General features: G+C 38.9%; 1 protein-coding gene across 8 annotated transcripts in view; it reads left to right on the forward strand.

Annotated features, from left to right (window-relative positions):
- The window catches only part of MAST2 (microtubule associated serine/threonine kinase 2), a 219,649-nt gene that overhangs the window by 137,637 nt on the left and 60,564 nt on the right, over positions 1–21,448 (forward strand). Inside the window, exons 1-2 of one of the 8 annotated variants that reach the window (XM_066376117.1) lie at positions 393–799; positions 3,608–3,802. The exons of 4 other annotated variants lie outside the window; for them this stretch is intronic. In XM_066376117.1, coding sequence (XP_066232214.1) covers positions 3,648–3,802 — 155 coding nt within the window. In that variant the 5' untranslated portion in view covers positions 393–799; positions 3,608–3,647. Of the gene's footprint in view, positions 1–392; positions 800–3,607; positions 3,803–21,448 lie in introns of those variants that run through there. 3 more of the 8 variants (XM_066376116.1, XM_066376118.1, XM_066376120.1) reach the window with 3 other exon arrangements.

The raw sequence follows: 21,448 nt of genomic DNA on the forward strand, positions 1-21,448 counted from the left end.
AGGCTTGGGTTTTAGGGCGAATAATGTTGCAGAAATACACACATATCCTTAGCTCATTAACTTAACGATTTGGGATCCTTAATGTTCTGTCTTCCAATGCCCTGCCTGCTGCAACAGCTGTTCTGGCCTGGCCCACGCCTCCAGAGTTAATAGTATTTCTGTCACAGGGTGAGTTTTCGAGTTGGTATGTACAGTTTCTGCCAGCGTGTTCTCTGCTGCCAGGCCTCAGGCTTGGAGGTTGCAACTGATTTGTGGGGGAGGGAGCTTGGGGCTTATTACTGAGGAGAAACAAGGTGCTCTCTGGGGCTCTGATTTGTTACAGGCTGAGTGTGAATGATGTCAGGCAGATCAGAGGACGGACAGCTGATTCATTTGGGATCTGGAACTTCTCACTCTCTCACTGCTGCTTTCTTGGCTCCTAGGTCTTTGGGGGAAAGGGGTCGTGAATATTATATTTGTGGAGAAAAGTGCTTTAATTTTTCTCTTAAGTTTGGGAAGCCTTTGTAAGTTTCTTTTGGCTTATAGACTGCATACCCCTTGTGTGAGAAAACTCCCTGCCAAGACTCCAGTGTGAGAGGGCAAAGGCTTGAGTAGCCAGGAAAATGATGAAACGGAGGAGAAAGAGACTGGGAGCACCATGCCTGCGGATTCAGTAAGGAGGCTGGGGTCTCTGAGTGGAAATTGGCAGTTGTCAGGAAAAGAACTAATGCCAACTAACAGACCTTCATTTACTTGGGTAAAGACTCTGCTTTGGAGATGTCTGTCAGGAAGAGGGCTTAGCTGGCTTCATAAATTCAAGGTCAGAACAGTGGTCCCTGGCAGGGGCATATGGGGTCTCTAATTCTAAAAATTGAGTTAGATATCATTTTAGGAGTTCTTAGGTACTTGAGGAACTAGTTTAGCAATGAAAATCAAATTATTTTTCTGCCTTGAAATTAGATGTTTAAAGTTATTATCAAAAATGAAATGCAATCCTCATAAATATGAGAAACAATTGGAAATTAAAGCACCTTATTTGACTACAGAGGGTATTTCTAGTCCTGTCCCTGGCTTGTCAGCTCAGGACCTCAGATCTGCCTTTGCAGATCCAAGCCTGAGTCTTTTAAGGTGTAACCTAAATTTTATTTCTATGTTGGCCAGTATAGAAATATATGTACTTAGGTGAAGATTCAAAGCTGGGGAGTGGAAGAAGAAGCCTTCCACCTCAGGGTAGCTTTTCTAAGAGCTGCTCAGGCTAATTGAGGAAGTGCTGAGTGACTTGGTCAGGAAATTGGGGAATTAGGGACAGAAGTGTCCTAGAATTCATTCCACCTCAGTTATCTGTCTTGACCTGTCGTGACTCACAGGACAGATGGAGTGCACGTTTCTTCCCCTGCATGTTAGTGTTTACCCAGAGCCAGGATGCTGTGCTCAGATATACAGGCTTCTTCAGTGGGCTTCTTTGGGGTCATTATCCTTCTGTATTAGTGGATGCTCATTAATTTAATTAATGAGTCTACCAGACCTTGGAAAACCAGACTTGTTTGAAGTATATAATTGTATAGATTGGTATATGGTTGACCCTTGAACAAATGGGTTTGAACTGTGTGGGTCCACTTATACATGGCTTTTTTTTTTTTTTTTTCCAAATACTGTAAATGTATCTTCCTTATGATTTTCTTAATATTTTTTTCTTCAGCTTACTTTATGGTCAGAATACAGTATATAACACCTATACAAAATATGTACTAATCGACTATTATTTGTAAGGCTTCCTTCTAGTCAACAGTAGATTATTAGTAAAGTTTTAGGGAGCCAAAGTTATACATGGGTTTTTGACTGCACACAGTGTTGGTGCCCCTAATCCCACATTGTTTAAGGGTCAACTCTCTACTTAAGAAAAACCCAAAAACAGTTTATTCCCATACTAAGACTAAAAGTTAAAGACAATAGAAGAGAAGCTTTATCAACTAAAGTGTCATTTAAAGTAAAGATGTCTTGTTAGAACAATTTAAAATATTTAAATTGAGTTTGTGGTTTAAGAAAACATAGGTAGTCAAAAACCATGCTTTCCAAATATTTGTGCACTGTTATTGATAATTATTGTATCTGTTTCAGTGACTTTGAATTTAGGTTAGGAAAATTCTACTTGAGGAACTAGTAAATAGTTTATAAATCACTTTAACTTTTCAAACAATACTTTTTAGACTGTAGCCCCAGGGTATAACCAGTTTGCTGAGTGGTAATTAGTAGCAAAAGGAAATTTGGTTTTGGTAGATTTTTTATAATCTTAATTGTATCCTGAAGCTTTATTTTATGTGATAAAATTTAACTCTCCAAAATCTTGAATAAGCAATACTATTCTGTTTAACAAGAACTAAATGTCTTATTATATGTTCTAATTAGCTTGAGTTTATATATATAAGGGAGCTTATTTTTGAAATAGTTCTTTAGAAAAGTAAAAATTATTGACATCAGAGGGGCATGCATTCGAGGCGACACGAATCTATGTAAACACAATAAATTCGAATCAAAAAATTATTGACATCAGATATTAATCAGGAATTAATATTTTTACTTATAATTTTTAAAAATATGTTGAGTTTTTAGAAATTTGGGCATGCCCACCACAGTTGTCTGCCCTTCACTTTCCTACCCTATTATATATATCCTCATATTGTGTACTCATCTGAGAAGTAGCTTAAGACAGCTAGAGGGATAATATATAGGAAGGTAAAGATTTCTCTTGAATATATGTAATTAAACACAAATAGAATGTCACATATCCATATCGAAACAATCAGCATTAACAGTATAGAAAACTAACATTTTAAAACAGAGCAGGTGCTTGTGTGATACTTAAATTTTTTTAAATCTGGAATAAATATTGTAGTTCAATATGGTGTTTGTATAGAAAGAAAGCTATGCCACTAGTATAGCAAATTAAATGCTGTGAAACTGTCAATAATTTTTCACCATCTGTGGCATATCTATCAGTGACCAACAAAGTAGAAATCTATACTTACTATCTGTCTGTTTTCAGTCTAATGATCTAATTTACTTAATAATCTTCATTAGGACTTAACACATGAAGATGGTTAGATTGTTTTTAGGGGGGAAAGAAACCTGGAACACTGAAGTTTAAGTAGAACGAAATTTTATTTTACAGAGTTGTGTCATTATTTGATATACTCATCAGGCAAAGTTAGCTAAATAAGTTGGTGTTACTGTAGCTATAACCTAACAATTTATGAACTATTGAGAATGTTTTACTTTTATGAAAATAAACATTTCTCTAGGAAGTTTTAGTCATTGCCCACAAAATATTACCTATTGCTTGCTAATTGATTAATTGTAATGAATTTACAATATTTTCCAAGAAGTCAGTTCTAAATACTTTGAACGCCTACAGCTTAAATTTTTGGTTTAAATTCTGTAGATTAGGTTCTAGTCTCAGTGGTGGTCATTTTATACCAACATTGGTACTTAGTTGTGATATTTAAGAATGATTTTTGACCACTTACTTTTTTCTTAAGTCTCTTGCTTAAATTAACCCACTTTGAAGATGTTTCTTTTTCATTAAAAATGATCACTGACCTTGTTTTTTTCTGCTGCGGTGCCTTGTCAGAATTTCTACCCTTTGCCGAGGATCTGAAGTAAACCAGCACATGTTCTCACCCACACCGGCTCCAGCCCTGTCCTTCATTAAAGTCCCATATAGTGCTGATTGTGCGCTGGCTGCTTCTTCTCTTGCTTTTTTCCTGAGCCCACAAGCCCATAGCAGTCCTGGCAGTCCCTGCTCCAGCCGCCCACTGCAGTGGAGGTAAGAAACCTGCTGTGGTGTGAATGTGGGCCTGGGCGATTGCTTCTGGCCTAATAGGTAAAACTCAAACCTTTTCCCTTAATGATGGGGAGAAACGGAAAAAGTCGTGGCCCTGTCACAGAGAATAATGAAAGGAATTTCACAGATCTCTGCTCAAAATTTCAGGAGAAAGTAGGATATCTGTTATAGTTAGATGGTTGTGTGCCCATCCTGACTGTGGTCAGCCCTTAGGAGAAGCATAGCATGACAGTGCTAGAGCTCTCTAAAGGTTGAATAGTTCAAACACCACATTTTACACAACAGGAAAATTTGATTCCAAAACAGGTTAAGTGATTTGTTCAGATTGCTGAAAATAACCCTCTTCCCATTTCTTTCTGCCTCTCCATGATTAAACAGTATTTTAGTTCATACTATGTGCTAGGCACTGTTTTAGGCATGGAAGACAAAACAGTGAACATAAAGAGGTAAAGATCCTGCCCTCAGGAGCTTAGATTCTAGGGGAGGGAGACAAACAAGTTAATGAGTAACTGCATATATAAGAGGTGGACATAATGATAATGAGAAAATACAGTAAGATAAGGGAAGACGGGCTGTCATTTTATAGAAAATGGTCAAGGAGGTCTCAGTAGTAAGTTGACATGTGAGTCAAGACCTGAAGGAAGTCATGGAGCCAGAACAAAGGTATTGAAAGAAGAACAGGTCAGCCTGACCAGGTGGTGGTGCAGTGGATAGAGCATCGACCTGGGATGCTGACGTTCAAATCCTGAGGTCTCTGGCTTGAACGTGGGATTATAGACATGACTCCATGGTCATTCGCTTGAGCCCAAGGCACTGGCTTGAGCAATAGGTTACTGGCTCAGCTGGAGCCCCCTGGTTTAAGGTGCATATGAGAAAACAATCAGTGAACAACTAAAGTGCTGCAACCATAAGCTGATAGTTCTCACCTCTTTGTCTGTCTGTCTGTCTTTCCTTCTCACTCACACTAACAAGAAAAAAAAGGTTGAGACGGAAGCAACAGGAAGTGCCAAAGGCCTGATCCAAGAGCTTGCTTCATCTGCTCTTTGTGCAGCAGAGTTTAGTGAAGTTAGGAGGTGAGAGGTAGGAAATGTAGTGGGGAGCCAGATGTAGTAGAACTTTAAAGCCATTATAACGAGTTTTGTTTCTGTGCTGCATGAAATAAGAAGCCATTGAAAGACTTAAAACAGAAAAAGTCATTATCTGACTTAGATCAAAAGGTTCGCTGTTATAGGTAGAAGGCTACTGAGATAGTCTAGGTAAGAGACAATGGTTGTTTGAACCCATGGTGATTCAAGTGGTGGTAAGAAGTGGTCAGATTTAGGAATGTATTTTGAGGTAGAATTGGTAGAATTTGTTGATGGGTTAGATGCAGACTTTGAGAAAAAAGATGAGGGTTGAAGATTTTGGGCTGAACAATTAGAAAGTTGGAATTACCATGGATTGAGACTTGAGAATTACAAACAATAACTAATTAAACATTCATTTAGAGACATATGAACTCTGGGCTAAAGATATGTAATTAGGAATCAGCAGTGTATAAGTGAAATAAATCATTAGATTTGTGAAATCCTTTAATCAGTGACTCTGGAGAATGAAGAAATATCAAAGGTTTGAACTATAGCACAATCTGACTATAAGAGGTTGGGGAAATGAACTAGCAAAGGATGGACTGAGAGGAGTAGTTCTTCAGAAAGGAGAACTAATAGAGAGGTACATTAGGAAGACAATTGAAAAAAAATTCAAGAAGGGAAGAGGATACCAATAGGTATATGTTAAGCTTTTTAGGAAACAAAGTAACCTGGAAAACTAAGTTTAGTATACAGACTTAGGTGACATTATTTGAGACAGGAGCTCAAATTCCACAATTTAGGGCAATGTTAGACTGACATAGGACAATGTTAGAGGCTCACTTCTTCCTGAAGCCACCTTTTCCAGATGTTTTAGAACTTGATATGAGGCTGAGAAAGATTGTAAGTCAGGTAGCACCCATAGCCTAACGTGTACCCTGTTTTAGCACATGGCTTCAAGTGCTCTCTCTTGAACCTGTGATCCTAGAACAACAAGTTTTCAAGCCAACCTTGCAGCTTTGGCTTGAAAACTTGTTAAAATTTTTTTTCTCTAGACTTGTTTACATGCCTGGTCACTATAATAGTATTTCACTCCATTCTTTTGTTTCTGTCCATACAAAGTACCAGTTTAAGGATATGGCAAGATAATTTTACCTTGTTTGCTAGATATGTTTATATTTCTTTAAAGCTCCTTGAATTTTATTTATTTATTTATTTATTTATTTTTTTAATAATTTTATTTTTTTAATGGGGTGACATCAATAAATCAGGATACATATATTCAAAGATAACAAGTCCAGGTTATCTTGTCATTCAATTATGTTGCATACCCACCACCCAAAGTCAGATTGTCCTCTGTCACCTTCTATCTTGTTTTCTTTGTGCCCCTCCCCACCCTCTTTCCCTCTCCCATTCCCCCCTCCCCCCCGTAACCACCACACTCTTATCAATGTCTCTTAGTTTCACTATTATGTCCCACCTACGTATGGAATAATACAGTTCCTGGTTTTTTCTGATTTACTTATTTCGCTTCGTATCAATGTTATCAAGATCCCACCATTTTGCTGTAAATGTTCCGATGTCATCATTTCTTATGGCTGAGTAGTATTCCATAGTGTATATGTGCCACATCTTCTTTATCCAGTCATCTATTGATGGGCTTTTTGGTTGTTTCCATGTCCTGGCCACTGTGAACAATGCTGCAATAAACATGGGGCTGCATGTGTCTTTACGTATCAGTGTTTCTGAGTTTTTGGGATATATACCCAGTAGAGGGATTGCTGGGTCATAAGGTAGTTCTATTTTCAGTTTTTTGAGGAACCACCATACTTTCTTCCATAATGGTTGTACTACTTTACATTCCCACCAACAGTGTATGAGGGTTCCTTTTTCTCCACAGCCTCTCCAACATTTGCTATTACCTGTCTTGCTAATAACAGCTAATCGAACAGGTGTGAGGTGGTATCTCATTGCCGTTTTGATTTGCATTTCTCTAATAGCTAAAGAAGATGAGCATCTTTTCATATATCTGTTGGCCATTTGTATTTCTTCCTGGGAGAAATGTCTATTCATATCCTCTTCCCATTTTTTTATTGGATTGTTTGTTTGTTTGTTGAGTTTTATGAGTTCTTTGTATATTTTGGATATTAGGCCCTTATCTGAGCTGTTGTTTGAAAATATCATTTCCCATTTAGTTGGCTTTCTGTTTATTTTGTTATCAGTTTCTCTTGCTGAGCAAAAACTTCTTAGTCTGATGTAGTCCCATTCATTAATTTTTGCCTTCACTTCTCTTGCCTGTGGAGTCAAATTCATAAAATTAAAGCTCCTTGAATTTTGTCTAGAGATATACAGTTAAATTATTTGGGGCCCTGGCCAGTTGGCTCAGCGGTAGAGCGTCGGCCTAGCGTGCGGAGGACCCGGGTTCGATTCCCGGCCAGGGCACACAGGAGAAGCGCCCATTTGCTTCTCCACCCCTCCGCTGCGCTTTCCTCTCTGTCTCTCTCTTCCCCTCCCGCAGCCAAGGCTCCATTGGAGCAAAGATGGCCCGGGTGCTGGGGATGGCTCTGTGGCCTCTGCCTCAGGTGCTAGAGTGGCTCTGGTCGCAACATGGCGACCCCCAGGATGGGCAGAGCATCGCCCCCTGGTGGGCAGAGCGTCGCCCTATGGTGGGCGTGCCCGGTGGATCCCGGTCGGGCGCATGCGGGAGTCTGTCTGACTGTCTCTCTCCATTTCCAGCTTCAGAAAAATGAAAAAAAAAAAAAATTATTTGGAAATAGTTTGATCCTTTCAGGAATTACTGTTAGGCTTTGTTAGTGGGCCCAGAGCAGCATTTGGGACTAATTTTTCTTTAATAATGAAGCACTACTTTCTGCATACTCTACTGGATTACTCTTCTTGATGCCCATGCAGTATGTGTTTTTTCCACTCAGGTTGGTGGGAACATGATCTATGCTCTGATGAGAGTACCACCTGCTGATTTTCTTGGATAGTTTCCTTACCCACATGCACCAATTGGTACTCAGCTGAAAACTTGAGAGGAATTCCTTGCTGAGCTCTCTCTGTATAGTCCTCTCCTCTCTGGTACTCTGCTTTCCAAATTCTAGCCAGTTTTGCCTCCCCGAACTCCTAATTCTGTCTTCTTAACTCGTGGAGACTGCTGGGATTTTTTGGAGTACCTCCTTCCATTGTTGTTTCCTAGAAATATTCTCCAGTAGTAAGCTAGGGCAATCTTAGAACTATTTTGGGTCAATTTTAAGGCTTACTTTCTATATTAACCTTTGTGGAATGTCTAAAAACTGTTATTTCACATGTTTCTGTTTTGATAGTTTTTAAGGCACAAGGGTAAGCCTGGTTTCTGTTTCCCCCATCAATGGCATGCGGCAGAAATCTAATCTACTTGATATTTTGAAATCATGGTTCTAGAAGCATCAGAAATGCAGATTGGTTCATGAGATTACTGGTTGACTGATTCACATGTTAGATGAACCTAGTAGAAGCAGGACAGACTCTTTGTTTTACTTTGCTTAGTTAAGAGAAGTCAAAAAATGAAACAAGAATAAGAATAGGTAACATTTGCTGAGCATTTACTGTTTACGAAATATTTTTGTAAATGGTTTATATGTGTTGAAATTAATCCTTAAAATACTCTAATAAGGTGATAATACAAGTCCATTTTAGTGATTAAGTGGATAATCCAAGTAAATCTAGTTTATCAATGAAGGCACTGTAGTACAGAGAGGTTAAAGAAGTTATTTACAAGCAGTAGAAACTAGCATTCAGCCCCACAGAATATCTGGTTTTAACGCCTCTGCTGTAATGTTTCTGATGAAACATGGGCTGTTGTATATTTAGTTAATAAGTGAACAAACTCTTAGCACTTAATATCTCCCAGGTACTTTTCTAAGCATTTAAAATTTTGTAGGTCATTTAATCCTCATACCAGTTCTTGGTAGGCATTATTCTAATGCTCATTTTGCAGATGAGGAAACAGAGGAACAGAAAGATTAAATAAATGACTCAATATAACATAGCTGATAAGTGGCTGAACTTGAGTTAAAAACCAGGCAATCTGGACTGGCCTGTGGGGGCACTGATAGAGTGCCGAGTGCTGACCTGGAACACTGGAGTCACCAGTTCAAAACCCTGGACTTTCCCTGTCAAGACACATATGACAAGCAACCAGTGAACACAGGAGGGAAAAGACAGCCATTGAGAAGCTAGGGAGTGAGGTCTCGGAAGAAATTAACCCTTCAGACACCTTTTAGCCTTCAGAACTATGAGGAAATAAATGTCTGTTGTTTAAGCCATCTAGTCTGTGGTACTAGGAAACTAATACAGCTATTGAAGCTTTTGGCTGCATTGCCTGAAAGGACTAGAAAACAGTGTCCCTTTGTATGGTAATTAGAACTGGCTCTGCTCAGAATGTTAACCCTCTTTTTTTTTCTTTCTGTATTTTTCTAAAGTGAGAAGTGGGGAAGCAGAGAGACAGACTCCCGCATGTGCCCCACTGGGATCCACCTGGCATTCCCACCAGGCAGCGATGCTCTGCCTGTCTTGGGTGCTGCTCCGTTGCAACCAGAGCCATTCTAGCAGCTGAGGTGGAGGCCATTGAGCCATTCTTAGAGCCTGGGCCAACTTTGCTCCAGTGCAGCCTTGGTTGCGGGAGGGGAAGAGAGAGACAGAGAGAATGGAGAAGGGGAAGGGTGGAGAAGCAGATGGGCACTTCTCCTGTGTGCCCTGTCTGGGAATTGAACCTGGGACTTCCATACGCTGGGCTGACGCTCTACCACTGAACTAGCCGGCCAGGGCAACCCTCTTTCTTGACTGCACCTTAGTGATGTGCTTAGGACCTTACAGATTGTTGCCTATAATAATTTGTAGGACAGTCAAGACACAGTTTTAAATGATGTCCACTTTAACTCTGTATTACAATTGTTTGTTCCTTGATGAGAAGGGTTGGGTCTGTTATATAGACAGGCCTTGATGCAACTAACCCTTAAGTGTCTTGGATGGGTATTGTATTAGAAAAATTCAGTTTTCCTCCTTTAATATAGGGGAAAACCCAGTTCCTCCCTACTGTGTGTCTCCTTTACTTACTACTCACACAGAACCTTTTACTTCTGACACTTTTGGTCACCGAATGTGTGGAGGTTTTATCTCACACCAAGCAAATCTCTGTGACATCAGCTGGGTGTCCTACAATTGAGCTTGATTCTAATACCGTCTACTTGGAGATAGCACCAGATCACACAGATTAACAGCCAAGTCCCACAGAACTGCTACCACTGTACTTCAGATACCGATCGCAAGTACTATATTCCCAGATTACCCACAATTTCTCTCCTATTTGATTACAAGTCAGAGGTTCCCACAACTCCCTCCTCAGATTTGATTAATTTGCTAGAGCAGCTCACAGAACTCAGGGAAACACTTTTGTTTAACAGTTTATTAACATATATGACAAAGATGAACATAAAGATACAGGTGGACAGCCAGATGAAGAGGTACACAGGGCAGGGTCTGGAAGGGTCCCTAGCACAGGAGCTTCTGTCCTATGGAGTGGAGGAGTAGGCAGCATCCTCCTGTTATGGATGTTTTCACCAACCCCATACCGTTGGGACTTTATGGAGGCTTCTTCATATATGCATGATTACTTATTAACTCTGTTTCTAGCCCCTTTTCCCTTTCTTAAGGATGGGAGAGGAGTGCTGAAAATTTCAAGCTTCTAATCATGGGTTGGTCTTTCTGGTTACCAGCCCCTATCCAAGAGCCATTTAAAAGCCCATTTGGAGTCACCTTAGTAGAAAAAAAGATGCTTCTAGTGCTTTTTTCCCCCCTTCTTTTTCCAAGGAGAGGAAGGGAGATAGAAACAGACTACCACATGTGCCCTGAGTGGGATCCACCCAGCAACCCCAGTCTGGGGCTGATGCTATGCTTATCTGGAGCCATGCTGGCAACTGAGCTATTTTTAGCACCTGAGGTGGAGGCTCCAGGAGCCATCCTCAGTGCCTGGGGACAAAGTGTTTGAAGCAATTGAGCCATGGCTGCAAGAGGAGAAGAGGGAGGGGAGGAGGAGGGGTGGAGAAGCAGATAGTTGCTTCTCCTGTGTGTCCTGACCCAGGAATCGAACTGGTATATCCACACGCTAGGATGACACTCTACCACTGAGCCAACTTGCCAGGGCCCCTAGTGTTCTTATCATTTAGGAATTTACGAAGGTTTAAGGATCACTGGGTCCGGAACCTGTGGGCAAAGAGAGAGAGTGTGTGTGTGTGTGTGTGTGTGTATGAGTATATACATGTGTGTTACCTCACAGATATGATCAACTTTAAGAGGCATAGCAAATATGATTATGATTTGCATTGCAATAATTAACCTCTAAATATTAGTTAACTTGTGTATCTTCTAAGAATATGATTCAGGCCTATTAATTGTCACTCAGATATGAGTATTGCATTGTTGGCATAACCTTCTTTGAAGGACTGCTAGATATGGTCTCTGGTATAACTGGTGTCCCTGAAGATAAGAGGAGGCAGTATGTCTCTGGCTATTTACTGGATTAACTTTAGGCCTCCTAGGAATAGAAATTTGGTATTGGCAACTTTCTGGAACATAGGATGGTTTAGATTTTGAATCAGTTTTGAATTCCCATGGAAATGCTTTTTAGAGTGATACCTATATTGGAAGGGTTCTAGTGGCCCTGCCAGTTTGCTCAGTGGTTAGAGTGTTGGCTTGGCACATGGATGTCCCGGGTTCGATTAGTGGTCAGGGCACAGAAGAGAAGCGACCATCTGCTTCTCTCCCCATTTCTCTCCCCCTTTTTTCCTTCTTCCTCTCTCACAGTCAGTGGCTCACTTGGTTGGAGCATCAGACCCTGGCACTGAGGATAGCTTAATTGGTCTGAGCATCGGCCTCAGGCGCTGAGGATAGCTCACTTGATTCAAGCATTGGCTCCAGACGGGATTGCCAGGTGGATCCTGGTCAGGGTGCATGTGGGAGTCTGTCTCATTATCTCCCCTTTTCTTTTCTTTTTTTTTAAAAAAAGGAAGGGTTCTAGCTCTAGCCAACTCCCTACTGATTAGGAATTCCTGTCTTAAAATGTCTAGCAAAAAGTTATTCAGCTTTTGCTTGAACATCTTCAGCGACAAAAAGTTCACTGCTGAAGTTTGCAGCTGGTACTAATTCAGCCTTCTTGTCTTGTGTCACATGTCTGAGAGGCTTTCTGTAGACATTTAGGGCAAAAGACAGGTGTTCCTTTGGGCCTTCTCCAAAGCTAGGCAGCCTTTGAAACCCCTTTTTGGTAGTGTCAAGATTGTTTCTTGCCAAAGAGGAAGGACTATTTTCATTTTGCCAGCAACTGCTTTTCTTGTCTTTCTTTTTTTAAATAACTTTTTAATAATTATTTTATTTTTCAATTACAGTTGACATACAATATTTTATTAGTTTCAGGTGTATAACCCAGTGATTGGACATTGTATAACTTACTGAGTGATTGCTCAAATAAATCTCATTACCCATCTGTCAACATACATAGTTATTACAATATTATTGCCTATATTCCCTATGCTGTACTTTACATCTCTGTGATTATTCGGTAATTACCAATTTGTACTTCTTAATTCTTTCACCTTTTTCACCACTTCCCCAACCCGCCCTCCCATCTTTTGAAATTCCAGTCCCCTAACACTTCCCCTCTGGCAACCATCAGTTCTCTTTCTGTGTTTCTGACTCTTGTTTCAATTTTGTTTATTTATTTTGTCCTTTAGATTTTCCTTATCAGTGAAATGATATGTATTTGTCTTTCTCTGACTGACTTATTTCACTGAGCACAATACCCTCTAGGTACATCCATTTTGTTGCAAATGGTAAGATTTCTTTTTTTATTTTTTATGGCTGAATAATATTCCATTGTGTAAATGTACCACAGCTTTTTTATTCACTCGTCTACTGATGGGCACTTGGGTTGCTTCCACAGCTTGGCTACTGTAAATAACACTGCAGTGAATATGGGGGTGCATATATTCTTTCAAATTAGTGTTTTGGGTTTCTTTTGATGTACCGAGACATAGAATTTCTGGGTCATAAGACAGTTCCATTTTTAATTTTTTTGCGGAACCTCTATACTGTTTTCCATAGTGGCTGCACCAATCTGCGTTCCCACCAATAGTGCACAAGGGTTTCCTTTTCTCTACAGCCTCATTTGTGGGTTTATTGATGATAACCATTCTGACAGGTGTGAGGTGATACTTCATTGTCATTAAACAACTGCTTTTCAAAGTAATTCTAAAAGAGGAATATCTCCAGAACTTGTTTTTATCCTGGCCCTGTTGTAGGCAAATTACTTCACTTCTTTCTGCCTAAGTTTTCTACATCATTAAAATGAGGATAGTAATTCAAGTTTGCTGTAAGGGTTAACTTAGTCTATATATATATATATAAAATTGTTCAGAATACTACCTAGGCTGCTATAATAGTTTGATGCTGCATTTATTTATTTATTTATTTATTTATTTATTTATTTATTTATTTATTTATTACAGAGTCAGAGAGAGGGATAGATAGGGACAGACAGGAACGGAGAGAGATGAGAAGCATCAATCATCAGTTTTTCGTTGTGACACCTTTGTTCATTGATTGCTTTCTCATATGTGCCTTGACCGTGGGCTTTCAGCAGACCGAGTAACCCCTTGCTCAAGCCAGCAACCTTGGGTCCAAGCTGGTGAGCTTTGCTCAAACCAGATGAGCCCGCGCTCAAGCTGGCAACCTTAGGGTCTTGAACCTGGGTCCTCCACATCCCAGTCCAACGCTGTAACCACTGCGCCACTGCCTGGTCAGGCTGATGCTGCTTTTGTTGGAAAATTTAAATTTCTTATTCTCACACTTATTTTGCTTTCATTAATTTTCTTTTTACTTTAATAAATTTTCTAATAGTCTTATTTTCCCATAGTTAGCTGTATGCCTCACTTATTTGTATGCCCTGCTTGTGGAAGCTGTTATTATTTACAAGGTAGGCAGTGGTAGCTGGATATCCTCCTGTCCTCTCACACCTTTTCACTAATTGCTGCTGCTGAAAACTGTCCTATTGGAGTCCACGAGGACATGGGCTAAAATGAGAAACACCCTGAAATTCATTCATATCCATTATCCACTGCCCCATTATTTTAAAGCAAATCTCAGACTTTGTTATTTCTTTTGTAAATATTTCAGTTTGTATCTCTAAAGGTAAGGACATTTTAAAAATACATATCATTTTCACAACTAAACTAATAATTTACCAATATTATTAAATATCCAGTCAGCATTCAAATTTTTTTTATTGTTGGATTTTTAAAAATTAGTATTCAAACTGTGCCACAGTTTGAGCCACAGTTCATTTGGTTAATATGTCTCTGAAGGGGGTGACAGTAGCCCTGGCTGGGGAGCTCAGTTTGTCCTGATACACACCAAGGTTGCAGGTTTGATACCTGGTCAGGGCACCTGCCAGATTCAACCAGTGAATGTATAAATAAGTGAAACAACATATTGATGGTTTCTCTCTCTCTCTCTCTCTCTCTCTCTCTCTGTCTCTGTCTCTTTCCCTTCCACTCTTTCTAAAAATCAATCAATAAAAAAAGAGGGTGACAATATTATTTATCTAAATGAAGAAGCTTTTGATAATGAAAGTTTATACTGGGATAACAAACTTAGATTGTCATGGGAAAATTGGGATGTCTGGTCATCCTGCTTTTAAGTTTATTTTAATCTAGGTTTCCCCACCCTCTTTTTTTCCCTTCTTAATACCCCCATTTTCCTTTTTGCATTTCATTTGTTGAATAAACTGAGTTGTTTGTCCTTTTAGACTTTCCCACACTCTGTATTCTGATGATCACATCCCTGAGAGGTTATGTTCTTAATGACCTATATATTTTCTGTAAACTGAGGTCTTGATCTAAGATTGGTTTGATTTGAAAGGTGTGGGAAGTATACTTAATAGCTGTCACAAGGCAGATTATGTCTCTGTCGTGATAATAGTAGCCATCAATAATTATCACCTAGATCCCTTATTTTATTAAGAATTATAAAAAGGGTGTTATTTTCATTTCCTTTCCACTAAAATGTTCCTTAAGGATGAAGAATTTATTTCCTAACCTTATGTGGAGGGAATTAGTTTTCCTGTCCTGATGCATCCATCCAGTAATTTGACTATATATTAGCCTCTTAGCTGGAGAATAGACCCAGTTGTCAGTAGGAAAGTTCCCAGCATGTTGTAGAGTGAGACAGCTTGCTTATTATCCATTAAGCTTTCAGACTTATAAGTCACCTTTGTTGCAGCTATTACTAGAACTTTTCAGGTGATTGCTCTGGACTTTAACAGAAATATTTTTTTAAAACTAATTTCAGCCTGACCAGGCAGTGCAGTGGATAGAGCGTCGGACTGGAATGTGGAAGAACCCAGGTTCGAGACCCCGAGGTCACCAGCTTGAGTATGGGCTCATCTGGTTTGAGCAAAGCTCACCAGCTTGGACCCAGGGTCGCTGGCTCGAGCAAGGGTTCACTCAGTCTGCTGAAGGCCCACGGTCAAGGAACATATGAGAAAGCAATCAATGAACAACTAAGGTGTCGCAATGAAAAACTGATGATTGATGCTTCTCATCTCTCTCTGTTCCTGTCTGTCTGTCCCTATCTATCCCTCTCTCTGACTCTCTCTCTGTCTCTGTAAATAAAATAAAATAAAATAAAACTAATTTCAAAATGCAAGAATAGTTTAAAGAGCAACCCCTGCCTCAGAACAGTAGTCAGGAAACTACAACCCATGGACCAAATGCAGCCTGCAGCCTGTTTGTGTAGCCCATGAGCTCAGAAGGGATTTTACCCCCCCCCCCCCTCCAGTATTATTTTGCATTAGTTTCAGGTATACAGCATAGTGGTTAGATAATCATGTACTTTGAATACAGTGATTTTCCTGCCCTCCCCCCTCAATATTTCAAGTATCCACCTGGCACCATAGGTGGTTATTGTAATATTATTGACTGCATTCCCTATGCTATACTTCAACATGGCCGTGACTGTTTTATAACTACCAGTTGGTACTTTTTAATGGCTTTTAGATTTTTAAAGGGATAAATAAAGCAAGGACTGTGTGGCAGAGACCACATATGGCCTACAAACCCTAAAATACTTATAACCTGGTCCTTTACAGAGTTTGCCAACCCTTGTCCTACCCATTTGAGAATCAGTTCCTGACATGATACATCATTCCAGAATACTTTAGTGTGTACTTCCTTCAGGACGTTTTTATAACTGTGATGCAGCCATTAAAATCAGGAAATCAGTATTGATAAATAGCATTAGTTAGTCCACATGCTTAATTCATGCTTTACATGTCCCACTAATGGCTTTTATGACAAAAAGATAAAATCCAGGTGTGTTTTATTATTTCTTTTTGTCTCTCTCAGTTTGGAATATTTCTATAGTCTTTTCTCAACTTCTATGGCCTGACACATTTGAAAATTACAAGCCAGTTATTTGATAGGATGTCCTTTAATTTGGGATTGTCTGATATTTCCTTAGGATTAGGTTCAGGTTACAGGTTGTTAGGGAAGGAAAACTTGTCCTCTACCCTCTTAGTTCACTATCTGGGGACCTGTAAATTAAACTAACAAAAGAAAAGGCAGACAATCTTTATAATATTTACTTGCATGGGAGTTCACAGAAAAGAAATGAAACTCAAGTAGTTAAACCTAGAAGCTTATATATATATTCTTTCTTTAATTTTTCCATTGATTAGAAAGAGAGAACACCAACTCCCTGTTTCACTTAGTTGTTCCATTTAGTTGTGCACTAATTAATTGCTTGCCTCTTGTAAGAGTCCTGACCAGGGATCAAAATTTTGACCTCAGCATGACAGGTCAGCACTCTATCCACTGAGCAACCCAGCCAGGGCCTATGTATTATATTATTTTAACAAAAGAAAGAGGGTTTGGGCTTGAAGGGATGATAAATTGTGGGGAAGTAACTAGGAAATATATATATGGGGTAACTTACTGGAAGATAAGGGCTCTTTTATAAGGTTTGCAAAGGTTATGCAAACGCATGGTAGCTTCAGTCACCTTCTTCAGCGGTGAATTTGCTGGTTTTAGGCAGATAAAAGGAAGGGCAGAGAACTCTTCCGGCATCTGTTGATTTTCAGTTGCTTTCAGCTTAAAATAATGCTTTTGCCAAATTAGCATATGAGCCGGTATATTCTGATTCTCTTCAGCATCTTTGGCAGGAATATCAAAAAAGGATGGTGTGCTCTTTGCATTGCATTCTATCAGGTAAAACAGGCTTTTATTTTGTACTATTACTGTGAAGTTAACCTTGATATTGAAGGTGTGTCTTCTAGGTTTCTCTACTATAGTTACTCATTTACCCTTTTTAAGTATTTTAAGGGAACAGTTTTGAAATTATGTAACTACCCCATTCATCATCAAATTTTCACCCACTATTTTTAGAATCCATTGATGTTTCTTGGCCGAGTTCTTACACTTTGCTGGTTGCCAGATGATATTCTGCTAATTCCATCTTTCTTTTTGCACTCATCAATTGGCATTGTGCTGTAAGGAAAAGCTTTCTCCTTTCTCTGTTCATTTTTTATTCCACTTATTATATCAGCATGATCTCAGTGTACTCTTATTTTCTTTAATGGATTAAAATCTATTAAAATGATTATATATTTTGATGCTCAAATTGTACCATATTTTGTCAAGGGTTGTCTCTTCATGCTGGTTTCTGTGTCTTTTTGACAGTCTCCATCATTTTTGAGAACTGTCCAACTTTCTGACCCGATAAAATATTCCTGACTAGCTTATTTTGTAACCGTTCTTGCCTTAACCCTCAAGCTATCCATTTTTCCAAGGAGCATGGTTCCTTTTACTAGAAAATAGTATTTTAAAGCCAAGATACAGATGTTAGGCATGATTGCTGATCTTTGAGTACACTGTTCCCAGAGAATGTATACATGTAACACACATGTAACTTTTTAAATTTCTTGATTTTTATATATTGAAACCTATAAACTCACATTTATACTGCTACTTTCAGTTCTTATTCATTTTAGTTTTTTCTGTTTCTACGTTTGTAACTTTTTTGTTAATGAAAAACCTGACTCCCATTATCCTGGAAATAATTTACTTATTTGATCATTTCTTCCTATATATAGCCAATCTCCCTTTGTAATCACTGATCTGCTGTACATATGCCCTCCTCACCTTGTTTGGTCTCCAACCACCCACGCCAAACTGATACCACTGTTCTCTCCGAGCAGACAACCTCCTCACCCTCATCAGTCTCTGACATCCCGTGACAGGTGCCTCCCCCTTCCCCCAATCACTTGGCTGTCATCATCATCTAATGGCTTCTAGACCGAATTATTCAAGAGGGGAAGGGAGAAGGAAGGATTTGGAAATTCACTAAGTACATCAGATGCAATCTCAGGGGCCTGCCTAACTTTTAAAAAATAACTTTACTGAGATATACTTTACATACTATAGTTTTTACCAATTATTAATTATTCAATGATTTTTACTAAATTTATAAAATTGTGCAATTATCACTATATTGTAAATTTAGAACATTTCTATAACCCGAAAAGTTTTCTTATATCCATTTGCAGTTAATCCTACCTTTTTTCCCCAACCGTAGGCAACCATTGATTTGCTTTTTGGCTGTACAAATTTGCCATTTCGGAACATTTTATATACAATTGAATCATGCATTTTGTAACTCTTTGTTTCTGGCTTTTTTCATTTAGCATGATGATTTTGAGGTTTATCCATGTTGTAGTACACATCAGTAGTTCATGCCTTTTTATTGCTGAATAATGATGTACCATTGTTTGCATACACCACATTTTATTAGTCAACTCACCAATAATGGACATTTGGATTACAGTGGTACCTTGAGATATGAACAGACCAACATAGTACGAATTTTTTAAGGTACAAGCTCCGACTCGGTCCATATTTTTGTTAGGATCCGAACGAAATTGCGAGATACGAGTCGTGATTCGGGAAGCTGCTGCTAGTTGGCACGTTAGCGCACGGGTCCAGTATTGGCAGGTTGATATACGAGTTGACTGACTTACAAACTTGGTTACAGAACGAATTAAATTTGTATCTCAAGGTACCACTGTATTTCCAGTTTGGGACTATTATGAGTAAATGTTGCTGTGAACATTTATGTACATGTCATTGTGTGAACATAAGTTTTCATTACTCTTGGGCAGAGTCATAGAAATGGAATTGTGTTGTATGGTAAGTTTGTACTTAAAGTTAACTTTCATGGACCCTGGCCGGTTGCTCAGTGGATAGAGCATCAGCTTGGTGTATGAATGTCCTGGGTTTGATTACCAGTTAGGGCACAAGAGAAGCGACCATCTGCTTCTCTCCCCTTCCTGCTCTCCCCTTTCTCTCTTCCCCTTCTGCAGCCAGTAGCTCAAGCATAGCCCTAGGCACTGAGGATAGGTCAGTTGGTCCATGTGCCTTGGCCTCAGGCACTAAAAATAGCTCAGTACTCGAGCATCAACCCCAGATGGGTTTGTTGGGTGGATCTCCATCCCCATCATGGGGGTACATGGGGGAGTCTGCCTCACTATCTTCCTTCCTCTCATCTTAAAAAAAAAGTTACTTTTATGTACTAGTTGTATCATATTATGTTTCCACTGGGAATACTTGAGGTATCATTTTTCTAAATCCTCATGACCACTAGATATTCTGTCTTCTTGATTATAGCCGTTCTAGTGGGTTTGTAGTGGTAGCTCATTGTGGTTTTAATTTGTATTTCCCTAATCAATATTTTGAATATCTTACCATTGTTATTGTCAGCCATTTGTATATCTATTTTGGTAGACTGTCTATTCAAATATTTTGTCCATTTAAAAAATTGCTTCATTTATCTTATTGAGTTTTGAGTTCTTTACATATTCTAAATGCAAGCCCTTTTTATCAGATACATGATTTGCAAATACTTTTTCCTCATCTGTGCTTTGTATTTTAATTTTCTAGGATGGAGTTCGTTGAAGTAAAAAACATTTTTTTTGTTTGTATGTTTTTGGTTTTTTATGAGGGAAAAAGAGTGAGAAAGACAGGAAGGGAGAAAAAGTGTAAGAAGCATCAACTCGTTTTCACTTTAGTTATGCATTGATTGCTTGAAGTAGAACAGTTTTACATTTTTTTATTTTGTATCATGCTTTTGGTATTGTAGTTAAGAATTATTTGTCTAACTCTATAAAGATTATTTTTCTGTTTTCTTCTAGAAGTTTTGTTTTTAGCTCTTAATTTTCAATCTGAATTAATTTTTGTGTATGGTATGAGTTAGGGTCAAAGATTTTTTTTTTTCTTTTTGATTGTGACTGTCCATTTATTTCAGCATAATTTGTTTAAACGGCTATCAGCTTATCAGTTTTTATGAAAGAGCCCATTAGAATTTTGATAAGGATTGCTTTGAATTTATAAATCAATTTTGGGTGAGTGGGGGTTGTCACTTGGCTGATATTGAGTCTTCTAATCCATAAACATGGAATGTCTCTCTCTCCCTCTTACTTTTCCCTCCCCCTCTTTTTACTTAGCCCTTCTTTAATTTATCTTATTAGTATTTTGTAGTTTTCAGTGTACTAGTCTTATATTTTTTGTTAAATTTATTCCTTAGCATTTTATTATTTCTAATGCTTTTGTGAGTGGAATTATTTTCTTAATTTCATTTTTGGATTTTTTGTTGCTAGTATATAGAAATAAAATTAGTGTATATATATTCATATATCCTGTGATTATGCCATACTTATTAGTTTTAGTAGTTTTTTGTTTTTTTTTTTGGTTCTATTTTTATTTTTTTTTAGAGGCACAAGGGACAGATAGACAGGAGGGGAGAGAGATAAGAAGCATCAATTCTTCGTTGCTTATTGATAGTTGCTTATTCTTAGTTGTTTATTGATTGCTTTCTCATACATGCCTTGATGAGGGGTGGGGGGAACCAACCAAACCAGTGACCCCTTCCTCAAGCCAGAGAAATCTTGGGCTTCAAGCCAGGAACCTTTGGCCTCAAGCCAATGACCATGAGGTCATGCCTATGATCCCATACTCAAGCTGGTGAGCCTGCCTTCAAGCTTATGAGCCTGTGCTCAAGCTGGGGACCTTGGGGTATCGGACTTGGGTCCTCTGTGTCCCAGGCTGATGCTCTATCCACTGTGCCACTGCCTGGTCAGACAGTTGTATTAGTTTTTTATGAAGTTTCTTAAGATTTTTCCACATATAGCTAGTGGTCGATTTACGACCACGATTGGTTCTGACAGACCGGTCATAACACTTTTAGGTTGTAAGTTGAGTAGGCTATATGTACAGTACTGTGAAATGATGTTATAAAAATCTTTAAGTTGCCTGACCAGGCAGTGGCGCAGTGGATAGAGCATCCGACTGGGATGCAGATGACTCATGTTCGAGACCCCGAGGTTGCCAGCTTGAGCACGGGCTCATGTGGTTTGAGCAAAGCTCACCAGCTTGGACCCAAGGTCACTGGCCTGAGCAAGGGGTTTCTCAGTCTGCTGAAG

Source organism: Saccopteryx leptura, chromosome 3 (assembly GCF_036850995.1).
Source record: "Saccopteryx leptura isolate mSacLep1 chromosome 3, mSacLep1_pri_phased_curated, whole genome shotgun sequence".
Classification (NCBI taxonomy): domain Eukaryota; kingdom Metazoa; phylum Chordata; class Mammalia; order Chiroptera; family Emballonuridae; genus Saccopteryx; species Saccopteryx leptura.